Consider the following 16,850-nt stretch of genomic DNA (forward strand, 5'->3'; position numbering starts at 1 on the left):
CCTCTATCCAGTCTCTAAACTTTTTGTCCTTCACTGTCTACCTCTCTTACCCCTTAATAGTTCTGTCACCATTGCACATATCTATTGTTAGTTTGTTTCCCATCATTAGACTGTAAACTTCATGAGGGCTGAGATCTTCATCTGTTTTGTTTATTATTACATCCCCATTATCTAGAACACATAGTATGTATTCATTAAGTATTTGTGGAATATATGACCAAACAAATAAATGTCACCTGGCAGATAGTAGGCAACTCAGTAGATTTGCTGAATGAAGTTGGTGTATTAGTTACTTTAAGAAAGCAGGAATTCTTTTTCTTTTTTAAGAGACTATTTTTAGAGGTGTTTTAGGTTTACAAACAAAATTGAGAGGGAGGTACAGAGATTTCCCATATGTCCCCTGCCCCCACATATGCGTAGCCTCCCGCATTATCAACATCACTCACCAGAATGGTACATTTCTTACCACGAGTGAACTTACACTGACATACCATAATCACTCAAAGTCTAGTTTACCTTAGGGTTCATTCTTGGTGTTGTCCATTTCATGGGTTTGGAAAAATATATAATATACTGGGTTTTTTAACTGTGCTCTGCCTGTTTATACCCCATCCCACCAGCAACCACTGACCTTTCTATTGTCTTTATAGTTTTGCCTTTTCCAGAATGTCATATAGTTGGAATCACATAGTATGTAGCTCCAGATTGTCTTCTTTTACTTAGTTATGTGCATTTAAGGTTCCTCTGTATGTTTTTTGTGGCTTGATAGATCATTTCTTTTTAGTGCTGAACAGTATTCCATTGTCTGTATGTACCACAGTTTATTTCTCCATTTACCTACTGAAGGACGTCTTGGTTGCTTCCAAGTTTTGGCAATTATGAATAATGCTGGTATAAACATCTGTGTGCAGGTTTTTATGTAGACTTAAGTTTTTCACTACTTTGGGTAAATACCAAGGAGCGCAATTGATGGATCATACAGTATGAATTTTGTAAGAAACTGCCAACTGTCTTCTGAAATGGCTGTACCAATTTGCATTCATACCAGCATTGTATTAGCGTACCTAATGCTCTCTAACCTCACCAGCATTTGGTGTTGTCAGTGTTCCAGATTTTGGCCATTCTGATAGGTAGGTAGTTGTATCTCATTGTTTTAATTTGCATTTCCCTGATGACATATGATGTGGGGGCATCTTTTCATATGCTTCTTTGCCATCTCCTGTATAAAGAAGTGTATCTTCTTTGGTGAGAAGTCTTTTTTTTTTCTTTTTTTTTTAATTGGGTTTTGTATTCTTGTTATTGAGTTTTAATTCTTTCTTTCTTTTGGCTGTGCCTTGCCGCTTGCGGAATCTTAGTTCCCCAACCAGGGATCGAACCCCGGCCCCTGCAGTGAAAGTGCCAAGTCCTAACCTCTGGACCGCCAGGGAGTTCCCTGGTTGAGAAGTATTTTAAGGTCTTTGGCCCAGTTTTCAATTGGGTTGTTTCTTTTTTTTTTGAATTCTTGAATTTTATTTTATTTATTTTTTTATACAGCAGGTTCTTACTAGTCATCCATTTTATACATATTAGTGTATATATGTCAATCCCAATCTCTCAATTCATCCCACCCCCCCACCTCCCCCCACCACCCACCGCTTTCCCCCCTTGGTGTCCATATGTTTATTCTCTACATCTGTGTCTCAAGGGTTGTTTCTTATTATTGAGTTTTAAGAGTCCTTTGCTTTTTTGTATAACAGTCCTTTATCAGGTGTGTCTTTTGCAAGTATTTTCTTCCAGTCTGTGGCTTGTCTTCTAATTCTCTTGATATCAGATTTTGCAGAGCAGAAGATTTTAATTTTAATGAAGTCCAGCTTATCAGTTACTTGTTTTATGGATTGTGTTTTTGGAGGTGTATCTAAAAAGGCATCACCATTCCCAAGGTCATCTAGGTTTTCTCCTGTGTTATATTCTAGGAGTTTTATAGTTTGTGTTTTACATTTAGGTCTATGATCCATTTTGAATTAATTTTTGTGAAGGGTGTAAGATCTCTGCCTAGATCCATTTTTCTGCATGTGGGTGTCCATTTGTTCCAATTCCGTTTGTTGAAGAGACTATCATTGCTCCATTATATTGCCTTTGCTTTTTGGTCAAAGATCAGTTGGCTGTACTTATGGGGGTCTATTTCTGGAACCTCTATTCTGTTCCATTGATCTCTTTGTCTATTCTTTCATCAGTACCACACTGTCTTGACTACTATTCCTTTATAATAAGTCTTGAAGTCAGGTAGTATCAGTCCTCCAACTTTGTACTTCTCCTTCAGTATTGTGTTGGCTGTTCTAGGTCTTTTACCTCCCCCCATAAAGATTAGAAGCAGTTTGTTAATATCCATAAACAACTTGCTGGGATTTTGATTGGGATTGCATTGAATCTGTACATCAAATTGGGAGGAACTGACATCTCGACAATATTGAGTGTTCAATCCATGAAAATGGGATATCTCTATTTATTTAGTTCTTCTTTGATTTGGTGCCTCAGAGTTCTGTAGTTTTTCTCATATAGATGTTTTTTAAAAAATTAATTAATTAAAATTTTTTTGGCTGCTTTGGGTCTTTGTTGCTGTGTGCGGGCTTTCTCTAGTTGCAGCGAGCAAGCGCTACTCTTTGTTGTGGTGCGTGGGCTGCTCGTTGCGGTGGCTTCTCTTGTTGCAGAGCACAGGCTCTAGGTGCATGGGCTTCAGTGGTTGCAGAGCGCAGGCTCAGTAGTTGTGGCACGTCGGCCCTAGAGTGCTCGGGCTTCAGTAGTTGTGGCGTGTGGGCTCAGTAGTTGCAGTGCTCAGGCTCTAGGGTGCGTGGGCTTCAGTAGTTGTGGTGCATGGGCTCAGTAGTTGTGGCTCACGGGCTCTGGAGCGCAGGCTGAGTAGCTGCGGTGCATGGGCTTAGTTGCTCTGCGGCATGTGAGATCTTCCTGGACCAGGGCTTGAACCTGTGTCCCCTGCATTGGCAGGTGGATTCTTAACCACTGTACCACCAGGGAAGTCCCCCTCATATAAATGTTATACCCAAATATTTCACTTTTTTGGGTGCTAATGTAAATGGTATTGTATTTTAATTTCAGAATGCAGTTGGTGTATAGAAAAGCAATTGACTCTTGTTTATTAACCTTGTATCCTGCGACCTAATAATCACTTATTAGTTCCAGGAGATTGTTTTTGTTAATGCTTTCAGATTTTCTACATTACATAGACAATCATGTCATATGTGAACAAAGATAGTTTTATGTCTGCCTTCCCAATCTGCTAGCCTTTTTTCCCTTCTCTTGCCTTACTGTATTAGCAAGGACTTCTAATACAGTGTTGAAAGGGATGGGTGAGAGGGGACATCCTTGCCTTGTACCTGAACTCAGAAAGTTTATAGAGTTTCTCACCAATAAGTATGATGTTAGGTGTAGCTTTTTTGTAGACAGTCATTATCAAGTTGAAAAAGTCCCCTCTGTTCCTAGTTTACTAAGAGTTTTTATCATGAGTGAGTGTTAGATTTTGTCACATGCTTTTTCTGCATTTCTTGATAAGATCATGTGATTTTTCTTTTTCAGCCTATTGATGATAGCTTACATTATATGATTTTCAAATGCTGAACCAGCCTTACATACCTGGGATAGATCCTACTTGGTTGTTGTGTATAGTTCTTTTAGTAGTTTTTTAGGTGCTTGATTAGCTAATATTTATTTCTTTTTTTTTTTTTTTTTTGCGGTACGCGGGCCTCTCACTGTTGTGGCCTCTCCCGTTGCGGAGCACAGGCTCCGGACGTGCAGGCTCAGCGGCCATGGCTCACGGGCCCAGCCGCTCCGCGGCACGTGGGATCTTCCCGGACCGGAGCACGAACCCGTGTCTCCTGCATTGGCAGGCGGACTCTCAACCACTGCGCCACCAGGGAAGCCCTGATTAGCTAATATTTAGTTGAGGATTTTTGCATCTATATATTTTTTCTTTTTATTGGAGTATAGTTGCTTTACAATGTTGTGTTAGTTTCTGCTGTACAATGAAGTGAATCAGCTATATGTATACTTATATTCCTTCACTTTGGACCTCCCTCCCACCTCTCCACCCCCATCCCCCCATTTAGGTCATGACAGAGCACTGAGCTATACAGCAGGTTCCCACTAGTTATCTATTTTATACATGGTAGTGTATATATGTCAATCCTAATCTCCCAATTCCCTCCCTGTGTCCACACCACAAGTCTGTTCTCTACGTTTGCATCTCTATTCCTGCCCTGCAATAGGTTCATCTGTACCATTTCTCTAGATTCCACATATATGTGTTAATATACGATATTTGTTTTTCTCTTTCTAACTTAATTCACTCTGTATGACAGACTCTATGTCCATCCACATCTCTACAAATGACCCAATTTCATTCCTTTTTATGGCTGAGTAATATTCCATTGTATATATGTACCACATCTTCTTTATGCATTCATCTGTTGTTGGACATTTAAGTTGCCTCCACGTCCTGGCTATTGTAAATAGTGCTGCAGTGAACATTTGGGTACATGTGTGTTTTTGAATTATGGTTTTCTCAGGATATATGCCCAGTAGTGGGATTGCTGGGTCATATGGTAGTTCTATTTTTAGTTTTTTAAGGAACCTCCATGCTGTTCTCCATAGTGGCTGTATTTACATTCCCACCAACAGTACAAGAGGGTTCCCTCTTCTCCACACCATCTCCAGCATTTATTTATTTATTTATTTATTTATTTGCAGTACGTGGGCCTCTCACTGTTGTGGCCTCTCCCCTTGCGGAGCACAGGCTCCGGATTCGCAGGCTCAGCGGCCATGGCTCACAGGCCTAGCCGCTCCGCGGCATGTGGCATCTTCTCAGACTGGGGCACGAACCCGTGTCCCCTGCATCGGCAGGCGGACTCTCAACCACTGCGCCACCAGGGAAGCCCTTGCTGGAAGATCTTCAATCACAGTTTCAATTTCATTGCTTGTGATTGGTGTGTTCATATTTTCTCTTTCTTCCTGGTTCACTCGTGGAAGGTTATACCTATCTAAGAATTTGTCCATTTCTTCCAAGTTGTCTCTTTTATTGGCATGGAGTTGCTTGTAGTAGTCTCTTAGGATACTTTGTATTTCTGTGGTGTCTGTTGTAACTTCTCCTTTTTCATTTCTAACTTTATTGATTTGAGTCCTCTCCCTCTTTTTTTTTGCGGTACGCGGGCCTCTCACTGTTGTGGCCTCTCCCGTTGCGGAGCACAGGCTCCGGACATGCAGGCTTAGCGGCCATGGCTCACGGGTCTAGCCGCTCTGCGACATGTGGGATCTTCCCGGACCGGGGCACGAAGCCATGTTCCCTGCATCGGCAGGCGGACTCAACCACTGCGCCACCAGGGAAACCCCTCCCTCTTTTTCTTGATGAGTCTGGCTAATGGTTTACAAATTTTATTTATCTTCTCAAAGAACCAGCTTTTAGTTTTATTGATGTTTGCTATTGTTTTCTTTGTTTCTGTTTCATTTATTTCTGCACTGATATTTATGATTTCTTTCCTTCTGCTAACTTTGGGTTTTGTTTGTTCTTCTTTCTCTATTTCCTTTAGGTATAAGGTTAGATTATTTATTTGAGATTTTTCTTGTTTCTTGAGGTAGGCTTGTATAGCTATAAACTTCCCTCTTAGAACTGCTTTTGCTGCATCCCATAGGTTTTGGATTGTCGTGTTTTCATTCTCATTTGTCTCTAGGTATTTTTTGATTTCCTCTTTGATTTCTTCAGTAATCTCTTGGTTGTTTAGTAACGTATTGTTTAGCCTTCATGTGTTTGTGTTTTTTACGTTTTTTTTCCCTGTAATTCATTTCTGATCTCATAGTCAGAAAAGATGCTTGATGTGATTTCAATTTTCTTAAATTTACTGAGGCTTGATTTGTGACCCAAGATGTGATCTATCCTGGAGAACGTTCCGTGCGCACTTGAGAAGAAAGTGTAGTCTGCCGTTTTTGGATGGAATGTCCTATAAATATCAATTAAATCTATCTGGTCTATTGTGTCATTTAAAGCTTCTGTTTCCTTATTTATTTTCATTTTGGATGATCTGTCCATTGGTGTAAGTGAGGTGTTAAAGTCCCCCACTATTATTGTGTTACTGTTGATTTCCTGTTATATAGCTGTCAGCAGTTGCCTTATGTGTTGAGGTGTTCCTATGTTGGGTGCATATATATTTATAATTGTTATATCTTCTTCTTGGATTAATCCCTTGATGATTATGTAGTGTCCTTCCTTGTCTCTTGTAACATTCTTTATTTTAAAGTCTATTTTATCTGATATGTGTATTGCTACTCCAGCTTTCTTTTCATTTCCATTTTCATGGAATATCTTTTTCCATCCCCTCACTTTCAGTCTGTATGTGTCCCTAGGTCTGAAGTGGGTCTCTTGTAGACAGCATATATATAGATCTTGTTTTCGTATCCATTCAGCAAGCCTGTTTTCGTTGGAGCATTTAATCCATTCACATTTAACATAATTATCGATATGTATGTTCCTATGACCATTTTCTTAATTGCTTTGGGTTTGTTTCTGTAGGTCCTTTTCTTCTCTTGTGTTTCCCACTTAGAGAAGTTCCTTTAGCATTTGTTGTAGAGCCGGTTTGGTGGTGCTGAATTCTCTTAACTTTTGCTTGTCTGTAAAGCTTTTGATTTCCCCATCGAATCTGAATGAGATCCTTGCCCGGTAGAGTAATCTTGGTTGTAGGTTCTTCCCTTTCATCACTTTAAGTATATCATGCAACTTCCTTCTCGCTTGTAGAGTTCCTGCTGAGAAATCAGCTGTTAACCTTATGGGTGTTCCCTTGTATGTTATTTGTCGTTTTTCCCTTGCTGCTTTCAATAATTTTTCTTTGTCTTTGATTTTTGCCAATTTGATTACTATGTGTCTCGGCATGTTTCTCCTTGGGTTTATCCTGTGTGGGACTCTCTGCGCTTCCTGGACTTGGGTGGCTATTTCCTTTCCCATGTTAGGGAAGTTTTCAACTATAATCTCTTCAAATATTTTCCGGGTCCTTTCTCTCTCTCTTCTCTTTCTGGGACCCCTATAATGTGAATGTTGTTGCATTTAATGTTGTCCCAGAGTTCTCTTAGGCTGTCTTCATTTCTTTTCATTCTGTTTTCTTTATTCTGTTCCGCAGCAGTGAATTCCACCATTCTGTCTTCCAGGTCACTTATCTGTTCTTCTGCCTCAGTTATTCTGCTATTGATTCCTTCTAGTATATTTTTCATTGCAGTTATTGTATTGTTCATCTCTGTTTGTTTGTTCTTTAATTTTTCTAAGTCTTTGTTAAACATTTCTTGAATCTTCTTGATCTTTGCCTCCATTCTTTTTCCAGGGTCCTGGATCATCTTCACTATCATTATTCTGAATTCTTTTTCTCGAAGGTTGCCTATCTCCACTTCATTTAGTTGTTTTTCTGGGGTTTTATCTTGTTCCTTCATCTGGTACATAGTCCTCTGCCTTTTCATCTTGTCTATCTTTCTGTGAATGTGGTTTTTGTTCCACAGGCTGCAAGAATGTAGTTCTTCTTACTTCTGCTCAAAAGCAGCTATTTTTAAAAATAGTTAATTTGAGGCACGGCATTGTTATACATATCTACAAATCTGGTTAATGTCTGTCTGACTTAACAGAAGTCAGCTGGATTCTCATACCTGCTTCTGCATTCTCTCTGTTCTATAGGTTCTTTTGTTTCTAGTGCATGAGGCCAGTTTAGCTTCACAGAGATATCTAGTTGGAAAGGAGAGAAGTATTTTAATAGCTCCTTACAGACTGTCTTTCATATTAAACAAAACTGCACAAGTGGTAGTTTCTTAAGAAGAATCTAAGAAGATCAAAGCTTTTGTTGATTTCAGAGGTGATCATCAAAGACACTAAAAAGTTTACATAGTTTGAAGTAATGCACAAGACATTTGTATTAGACTTGGGAAGTATTTATTTTAAGGGAGGAATAAGCATGGGATGATGTCACTAAGTCCATTGGAAAATGCAGGAGCCTTCTCATGTGTTTCTGAGGTTCAGAGGTGTTATTTCAATTGTATGTAATAAAGGGATCTGGTGAACTACATGACTCCTCTGTTACCTGCTAGGAAGTTAACCAACCTGTATGTTCATGGCTGAGGAGAAATAGAAGTAGCAGACCATCATTTTCAGAGGAGAGAATTCTAAGGAAGGAAAAAGAATGTGATAGTAGTAGCAGTACCTATTGCCCACTGGGGTAGCAAGAAATGCAGGGTCCTCATTTTATACACACACACGCAAACACACATAAGACTCAGGTTTTGAGGAAGATAAATTACTCTCTGTAAAAAGAGATGCTAACATCTATAGACTATTATAAGTAGTAGTTAAAGAGGGGCATTTGACTAACTTATAATCTAATATCCTAATTTAGATCGGAAACTTCGTCTCATATGTAAGTGATGGGAACTCCATTAATATGGTGGTGTGTTCTTTTTGTCAGACTGTAGGTATACTGTTAGAGCCATGCAGTGATCATGGTGATGGTGAAGATGGCTGTCTTGAGAGGTAAGCATTTTCTCTTGTTGTTGCTAATTAATTATTCATTTTGAGAATTGAAGTTCTTTACAGATTCTGGGGTGAATGTTTTAGATGAAGCTATCCATTATAACATACATTTTAGATGATCTAAAAAACCAAATGTTTTGTTTTGATGGTAAGTATAAAGCATATTAAATGTCCATAAATATTGAAAGTAGATGCAGGTTCAGACAGACATTAGTTATAACTTGGAAAATGTTCAGAAGGAAGAACACAGCCTTCTTGGAGACACTTAAAACTTTCAGCTGATTTGTAGAACAATTTGGGAGTTTATTGATATTTTGAATACATTTCAGTGAGTTAATTCATAGTCTTGGAACTATGGATAGCTAACTGAAAGTTTGTAACATAGTTGCATCAACAAATATGTAGGGATGTTTTTGTTCCCCTTCTAACTACTCTTCCATGTGTCCCAGTACAGTCCTATGCAGTTGGTGCTTGTTTATGTCCTTGGCCAGCAGTAATGGAAGGGGGATCCCTGAGGCAATGAGTATTTCAGCCATATGTAGTCCCCATAGTTACTCGATAGATAAAGTCCCTTTAAACAGAAGCTTTCTAGAATGTTTTAAAGTAGGTTGTGGGTGTCATTACTCTTTTTATGATTCTTTAAGACATTGCTAAGAAGTGTGTTATAATTTTCTTCAGAATGATGATTTGATATTCTAAAAACACATTAGTAATGAAGTTGGAGACTAGATTGTAAATACTGAGAAGTCCCATACAGCATTACTAATTTGGTGATAGCCTGTTGGCAGAGGTAAACTTGCATTAATGCCGTTGTCTCTCTTAATTGTGGGTAGGAAACCTGTTCTCTGAGGGCACGTAAATTCTTTGGAGCCATGTCTCTGGAGCGTCCCCATACTCTGAAGGTCCACAGATTTCCTGCTTACAGCAGTTCCTTGTGCTTCCTTTCAGGAGGCAGGAATGATCTTCTTCCAGCCCAGGGAATATTGGAGCTATGGGCTGAAGATAAAAGATTAACAGCATTAACAGGCATCCCCAGAATGATGACATCTGGATTTGGTAGAACAATAAGGATCCATTTAGTGAGGACTCAATCTTTTTCAAGAAAGCTCTTTCCCCTTCAACTTATGTATAGGTTAGCAAACTTGTTTTTAGACCCAAAGATTTTCTTGGTTAAGTGGATTACATTTTGCATGTTTAACACTCAATGTTTCTCAAATTTAGGTGATTAGGTCTTTTAGTCTGTTAGGGTAGAATTTAGCTCATCCCCCCATTTGCTCCCACTCTAAGCAAAAGAGGGCTTTTGCTTCCCAGGGAATTTAGTTTGTTTCTCATGCTCAGCAAGAATCCATATTTAGATCAAGACCTGTCTTCTTGCAGTTCTTTTATGCACACTCTTTTATGGCAGGGTAGGAGCAGCACCAGTGAGTATCTTTGTAAATTGCCACAGTGTCTTTGGGGAGGAGAACTTTCCCGCAGTCGGCATATTGATAACCTACTGTGATACTAGATACTGTGTTGACTGGTCAAATAGGTAGAGATCATTTGTGACAGCTTGCTTTAACACTTGTTCTAGATGGGGGTTAGTTTTTATGGGGGAATAAGAAGTGAATTGAGATTTTATAAATTTCCTTTTTACATGTTACCATTATATTTTTAGGAAGGAGAGGTTTAGAAGTAGTAACCTTGTTTTGATTGTAATAGAATACCATCAGATTTAAAATGTAGGTACATAGGGCTTCCCTGGTGGCGCAGCAGTTGAGAGTCCGCCTGCCGATGCAGGGGACACGGGTTCGTGCCCTGGTCTGGGAAGATCCCACATGCCGCGGAGTGGCTAGGCCCATTAGCCATGGCCGCTCGGCCTGCGTGCCCGGAGCCTGTGTTCCGCAATGGGAGAGGCCACAACAGTGGGAGGCCCGTGTACCGCAGGGAAAAAAAAAAAAAAAAAAAAAAAAAAAATATATATATATATATATATATATATATATATATATAGGTACATAGCTATACCTTTAAGAAATCTTTAAAAAGGAAAAAAGTGTCCCAGAGTGGGAGAGAATAAAGTTATTTGGTTAAAACTAATATTTATTTTTATAAAATCTTTTCCATTATACATTCAGTTCTTTTGGCTTTTATTTATTGTGGATTATATTTTTCCTTTTAAAGTGTTTTTCTTTTGGGGGAGTGGCTGTGTAAAGGGGTGGTTAATGTTACTTAATTTTTCTACACCTGAACTGATTCTGTGGATCTTTTCAGTAGTGTGTGATTTTCAGATAATAAGGCTCCAAAGAATGGGCATATGTCCAGTTGTTGTTTTATGCTCTCACCCTGTAAATCCTAACTGTATGAGGAAGAGAGGAATCTAGGTAAGAAATATGCAATGATAGGAACCAATTTATTCTTAAAAGACTAATAACTTCACTTGATTTTTAGGAAAGAATGTTTGTCATTTGACAGTGATAAATTGTCACACTTCATTCTGGTAAGAATTATTTTTTCTCTTATGGTTCTTAAAAGTTCGACTAGGTTTAATCTACCAGTTATTGTATCTGACCTTTAACTCTTGGGTTTAATAGGTTGAAATGTAAATACTCTTACCAAATGTTTTACAGTTAAGCAGCAACTTGATTTGCCACTTTAGTTTTTTTGTTTGTTTTTGTGTTATTTGCCACTTTTGGTTACAAGAAACTTAGTTATGAAAACAATTTTCTCAATTTGGGATCCAAACTTTGTGTTCCAGTAAGATGTATTATAAAAACTGCACATTTGTATTTGAAAATAGTTTGAATGGTGGGAGTGGGACAGTTAACTGTAGGCACAGTAAACTAATGAAGACTACACAAGGATATATGCTGGTTGTCTTTAAGCTGGGTGTGAAAAGCTTCTTTGTTGTGAAATGTATTCTTTATTTTAAAATACAGGATTCTAGTAGCAAGATATGTGATTTGAATGCCAACACTGAATCAGAAGTGCCAGGAGGTCAAAGTGTTGGTGTTCAAGGGGAGGCAGCATGTGTCCAAATTCCACAGTTAGATCTGAAGAATGTTTCTGACGGTGATAAATGGGAAGGTAATTTTACCCACACACATTATTTTCCTGATAATGTTATTTGTAACTGAAATTACCCAAGGCAGTAATGAGATTACTGCCCTTTTCTTAGCAACCTTATTCATTTTTATTTGATTCATGTAAGAGTGAGTGACTATTTTTACTCAAATGCACTAATGAAATTATGGGGCAACTATCTCATTTGAACTAGAAGTTCTTATTTTATCCATTAGCTCTGAAGATGGATGTTAAAACTGATGAAAAAATTAAAATCAAGGATAGGATTTTGTTAATTGTTAAACCAGGTGCTGTCTCCCAGTTTTTGAAAGTCTGGTATGTTAGGGCTTGGGGATCTCACCACTTTAAACAGAGGGCTTATATATAGCTACCTTTTCTTTATAATCATCAGGAATACATTTAAAAAGAAATTGTCTTCAAGGTTATTTGTAAGCACATATTGTACTGTATCCCTGTATCTCTGTATTAGGTTATGAAGGTATGGGAGCAGGGTCCTAACAAATTTTACAAAGGAGAGAAATTTTAATTTTAATTTAAAAAGGCAAGCCACATGGGTATATGTATTTGTCAAAACTCAGCAGATATATACTTAAGACTTGCGTTTCATTGTATGTAAGGTTTTTTTAAATCAAAAGAAGCAAAAAGTATAAATAAATACTGAACTTCAGTGAATGATTTGCATGCAGAAGTGTTTATGGGGAAGTATACAGGTATCTACAGTTTACTTTGAAATCCATGAAGAAAATAAGATGGTTAATGGAATGGGAATGTTATAAAGCAAGTATAGTAAAATGTTAATGGTAGAATCTAGGTGATTGGTATATAGATGTCCACTTTAAAATTCTCTCAACTTTGCTGTGTGTTTGTAAACTTTCAAATAAAATGTTGCGGTTAGGAGTGGAAGTAAGAAGCAAATTTGGATCCAGGAGGCCTCTGGATCATACACCTTCCTATGTAAAGAGACAAGGAGACCACTCAGAAATCTTAAAGTTGTATATTTGTTCACTTGGATGAAGATCCCTTGGTAATCTCACCTTTGGCAAGTTAGCCAGTGACATACAGTAGCAATAACAAGACGAATTGCAATGCCAATACCACGCACTCCTTTTGCCACCTCAAGTCTATGTACCTGATCACAGTAGGAGCATTTTTATTTATTTATTTTTAAGGTATAGCCAATTTTCTAAAAGCCCCGAACAAATCATTGTGCCAATCTTTATTGCTGTCTTTCCTCCTCCCCCTCCTACCCCTTTTTTGGTCTAGGTGTTTGGCATGCCTAATGGCATATTATGTGTCTTAACTTAGACTAAATCAGGAAGTTGTCTTCCATTTACTTTGTTCTGGGTTATTCAGGATGTTTGGAATTTATGAAGTTGCTCCCCAGAGTTAGGGATACGTTAGCATTCTGGTGGCAGTGAAGATCAGATGTCCATTTTAGTTATTTATCCTGGCATGGTCACTGAAAAGGAGTGGTGGTCAATAGAGCATCCCTTGAGCTGTAGTAGGAAAAGAGTCTGTGAAAGATAAAGCTGGGATTCTGGCAGAGGATTTAATCCTGCTTCTTTTTGGAGGATGCAGATAAATAGCCCTTTACAATCTTTGTCCTAAGGGTTCTGATCTTAAGTTTTAAGCATAGAAGACCATTTGTTTTCCATTGTCTGAGGAGATAGGACATTCTCTGTCCAGCTTCAGCTTTCTGGAGGCTTCCCCAAAGAGACCATCCCCTGATGGTAGGCTCTCTTTTGTTGCTTTGTCAGAATCCATCCTTTACAACTTGTGGTGGTAGGGAAAGTAGGTCACTATGTACTCCTGATCCCTGATTTTCAGTGTCTGAACTGCCCTGTTAGCTACCTGGCTGTGACAAGTCCTCGTAGACCTCCTTCTGGCTCCTCCAGGAGTAAGGGTCAGTGACTTTCAGAGAGCCAAGAGCAGTAGACATCTGAGTAAACTTCTCAGTCATGAACTCTGCATGTGCTTGGGAGAGTAGCTATTAGCAGACCATGTTCTTTCCAACTGTGCCCCATAATACAGAGACTGATTTTCTACAACTGGGAGTCAAGATATTCTAAATAATAGTCTTCCTTAAGAGACCAAATTACTTTAGACCCTACATACCTTGGAATCAGAGACATACCCCATTTGAAATGACTCTTAATAGAGAAGTAGGGTGACTTCAAATGGAGGACCACCTCACTCTTCCTAAGTATGTGGGTTTTGTTTTTTTGTATTGTTCAAAGGGTAGTCCGCAGAATGCAGTTAGCAAGCAGGTAGCACATGTCTGCCACCAGTATGCATTTGTAGCAGCCATCCAAAGATCTTGGTTTTTAATGGAAGTAGACAACATCTTTACTTCAGATTCTTTCCTGCTGACTCTTGAATGAAATACAGTAGGATCTTTTCAAAGAGCAAACTAAAGGAAATATTTTTCTGTCAAATCATTTATACTGAAAAGTTTCAACAGTACCTGATTAAGTTTCCATTTCTTCAGTTTTATGTTTGAGTTTTAATAGAACAGCACTACTTTGATTTTTTTTTTTTTGCCTTGCTTGCTGAAACAGAAATGTATGTTTGTGTTTGTTTTTAAAGTTTGGTTAGTAGTAATTTCTTTGAATAAAGTTTTTGAGCAGAATGCCTAACTGGTTTTAGGGAAATGTTTTTGGTATCTTTGGCTTTGTGTTAGTTATGTGTATGGTTTGTTCTGACTGTGCTGTGTGTTCACTTTAGTATTTTTTGCCATTTTTTCCATTTTATTAGCGTCATGCCCTATCACTTTTCCCCTCATTGATTTCAAAACAATGCATCTGCAGAGAGATGGGGAGGGTAAGTATGGTTCGCCATAGTTTAGCTTTGCCTTTTTATGGTTCACTTTGTTTACCTTTTTATTAGCCCTTCTCCTGCTGTCCCCATATATTAGGAAAACTATTCTGGGTTAAAGATGATACCCAGAAAATATTGTTTTTGTTAGTTCCTTCTTTTCTTAAAACAGGAGATTTCTCATAAAATGTTTATTACCAGTTACTTATTTTCTGGGAAGCAGGTACAAGGGTTGTTTTGAAAATCACTTTATTGCTGGGTTTATTATGGGATTGCACGCTTAGTACTCAATTTTTAGTTATCAGATTGATCTGGGCTTTAAGAACTAAATTAATTATGTTACCCTGAAAAAAAGTAATGCTTTAAATTGCTAATGCATAAAGTTAAACTAAATTAGTAGCAATGCGTAGGTATTGTATGAAGAAAAAGAAAACATCATTCTTGATTTCTGACACTGTCAAGCCATTTTTGCATCCAGAAATACTTAACTATTTTTTGCTATTAAAAGCCACAGTATCAACGTTTTACACTGTAGTTATAAAGTTAACGTGTAGATGGAAAAGTCCCAATCCCCACCCTGAATCCAGTGATACTTGAAGATAATTTTGTATTTGGAGTATATTTGTGGATTGTGTGTTTATCTATATGTGTTCTGTATGTAATCAAACCTTATTTGTGCAAAGACATCATATATCTTAACATGACTTCATTTGAGAACATACAGGATAACTCCAATAAAATAGATGTGCTTAAGAGGGAGTAGTGCTTTTAAATTTTGTCTTGGTCATACTTTGGGGTGTTTAATTATTAAAATATGTATTATACACAGGAATCCTGTAGCAGAAAATAATCACCACAGTTTAATGTTAGAGGCCAGGTACTGTCAGGTGAGTTAGCTGCTTTTGTTTGGGAAGGTTAGAATTCTTTTGGAGTCCAAGAACTCCATTTGGTAAGTGTTCTGAATAGCATGGGGAATAGCTTCCAGTTCTTAACACAGTAATTTTACAGTGAGGGATGATTTATTCACCTGGCAGCATTTGGCTAAGTTAAATTCCTAACTGATGACTGTTAAGTGTTTACTGTTTCTAAAAGAAGACTTTTCCCTACTTGAAAAATAACATTTTAATTTTAAAGAGCTTGACAGTGTCCCTTCTTACTTTGTGACTGGGTTCAGAAATTTAAAGTGTAACTCCTTATGTGAAATTAGAACTCTGAGCTGAAAAATGAAGCTCAGACAATTTTAAACTATATTAGGCTTTATGAAGACCCTAGTAACCCATAATTATTATATGAACCACTGCATAATGATAAAGGTTTAAAGAACATATAGCTGGTATTGCGTGACTTTTTTTCCATGTGAAACCAAGAGACCCATGGTACTATTCTTTGTGTTTGTTTTGCAGAGCCATTTCCTGCTTTTAAGTCTTGGCAGGAAGACTCTGAGTCTGGAGAAGCTCAACTCTCTCCACAAGCTGGAAGAATGAATCATCATCCTCTGGAAGAGGACTGTCCTCCAGTATTATCACACCGGAGTTTAGATTTTGGGCAAAGCCAGCGTTTCCTACATGATCCAGAAACATTGGATTCCTCATCGAAAGCACTTTCTTTTGCTAGGTATATGACTTTTATGTTCTTATGGGAGGTGAATCCTATCACATACCCAGGTCCTTTGAGAGATTTTAATCCTCCAGACCTGCAGTTGAGAGCTTTCTCCCCTATTTCATGAAGCATGCTTTTGTAATTTTTTATTTTGGCTGCCCCTAAATTCTGAGTTCACTGAGGTATTTTGGAGGCTTGCTGTCCAATAAGACATCTTTCCATGGTGTTTTTATTCACTTGTGACTGAAATATAGAACTCTGGAAGGGAAGCTGCAAGTGGAGCTCACCAATCCTAGATGTTTTTATCATCAAAACTTAAAATTGATCCTGAAAGTTAGAACCTTTCCTTTGCAGTTTGAACACCAAAAGAGCTCTGAGCTGCTAGATGTCTTTGTTTCTCTTCTGCCTTTGCCCAAACAACTTTTGAATGATTCCCAATTGTTTTCATTGCTACTTGTGTTAGCTAATTTTGTGGTCTCTAACATAGTTTAAGTTTCTTTTTACTACCTGTCCTTTAGTGTTAGGGACTTAATTTCACTTTAAAAATATACTTCTTGGTAATAGTATCATTTTTTATCAGGATAATAAGAGAGATGGTGTCGATAACTTAAAGATTTAACTAACAGTATTTGCCTCTTGTTTTAATTCAGGACTCGAAGATCATCTTTTAGTTCAAAAGATGAAAAAAGAGAAGACAGAACACCATACCACTTAGTCAAGAAACTTCAGAAAAAAATCAGACAATTTGAGGAACAGTTTGAAAGGGAAAGAAATAGCAAGGTAAGTTTGTAGCATTGTCCACTGTGAGGTAGATCTGTTGGAACTTGGAGAC

At 38.0% G+C, this 16,850-nt stretch overlaps 1 protein-coding gene across 8 annotated transcripts in view; it reads left to right on the forward strand.

Moving 5' to 3' along the window:
* Positions 1-16,850, forward strand: part of FAM13B (family with sequence similarity 13 member B) — an 87,296-nt gene that overhangs the window by 58,281 nt on the left and 12,165 nt on the right. For 7 of the 8 annotated variants that reach the window (XM_082834966.1, XM_082834967.1, XM_082834968.1 and 4 more), the window contains 6 exons: positions 8,478-8,542; positions 10,973-11,021; positions 11,461-11,608; positions 14,360-14,425; positions 15,823-16,033; positions 16,669-16,798. In XM_082834966.1, the coding sequence (XP_082691092.1) occupies positions 8,478-8,542; positions 10,973-11,021; positions 11,461-11,608; positions 14,360-14,425; positions 15,823-16,033; positions 16,669-16,798 (669 nt within the window). The remainder of the gene's footprint in view (positions 1-8,477; positions 8,543-10,972; positions 11,022-11,460; positions 11,609-14,359; positions 14,426-15,822; positions 16,034-16,668; positions 16,799-16,850) is intronic. The other variant, XM_082834963.1, reaches the window with a different exon arrangement.

The sequence above is a fragment of the Leucopleurus acutus genome (genome assembly GCF_964270905.1).
Source record: "Leucopleurus acutus genome assembly, chromosome: 3".
In the NCBI taxonomy this organism is placed as follows: Eukaryota; Metazoa; Chordata; class Mammalia; order Artiodactyla; family Delphinidae; genus Leucopleurus; species Leucopleurus acutus.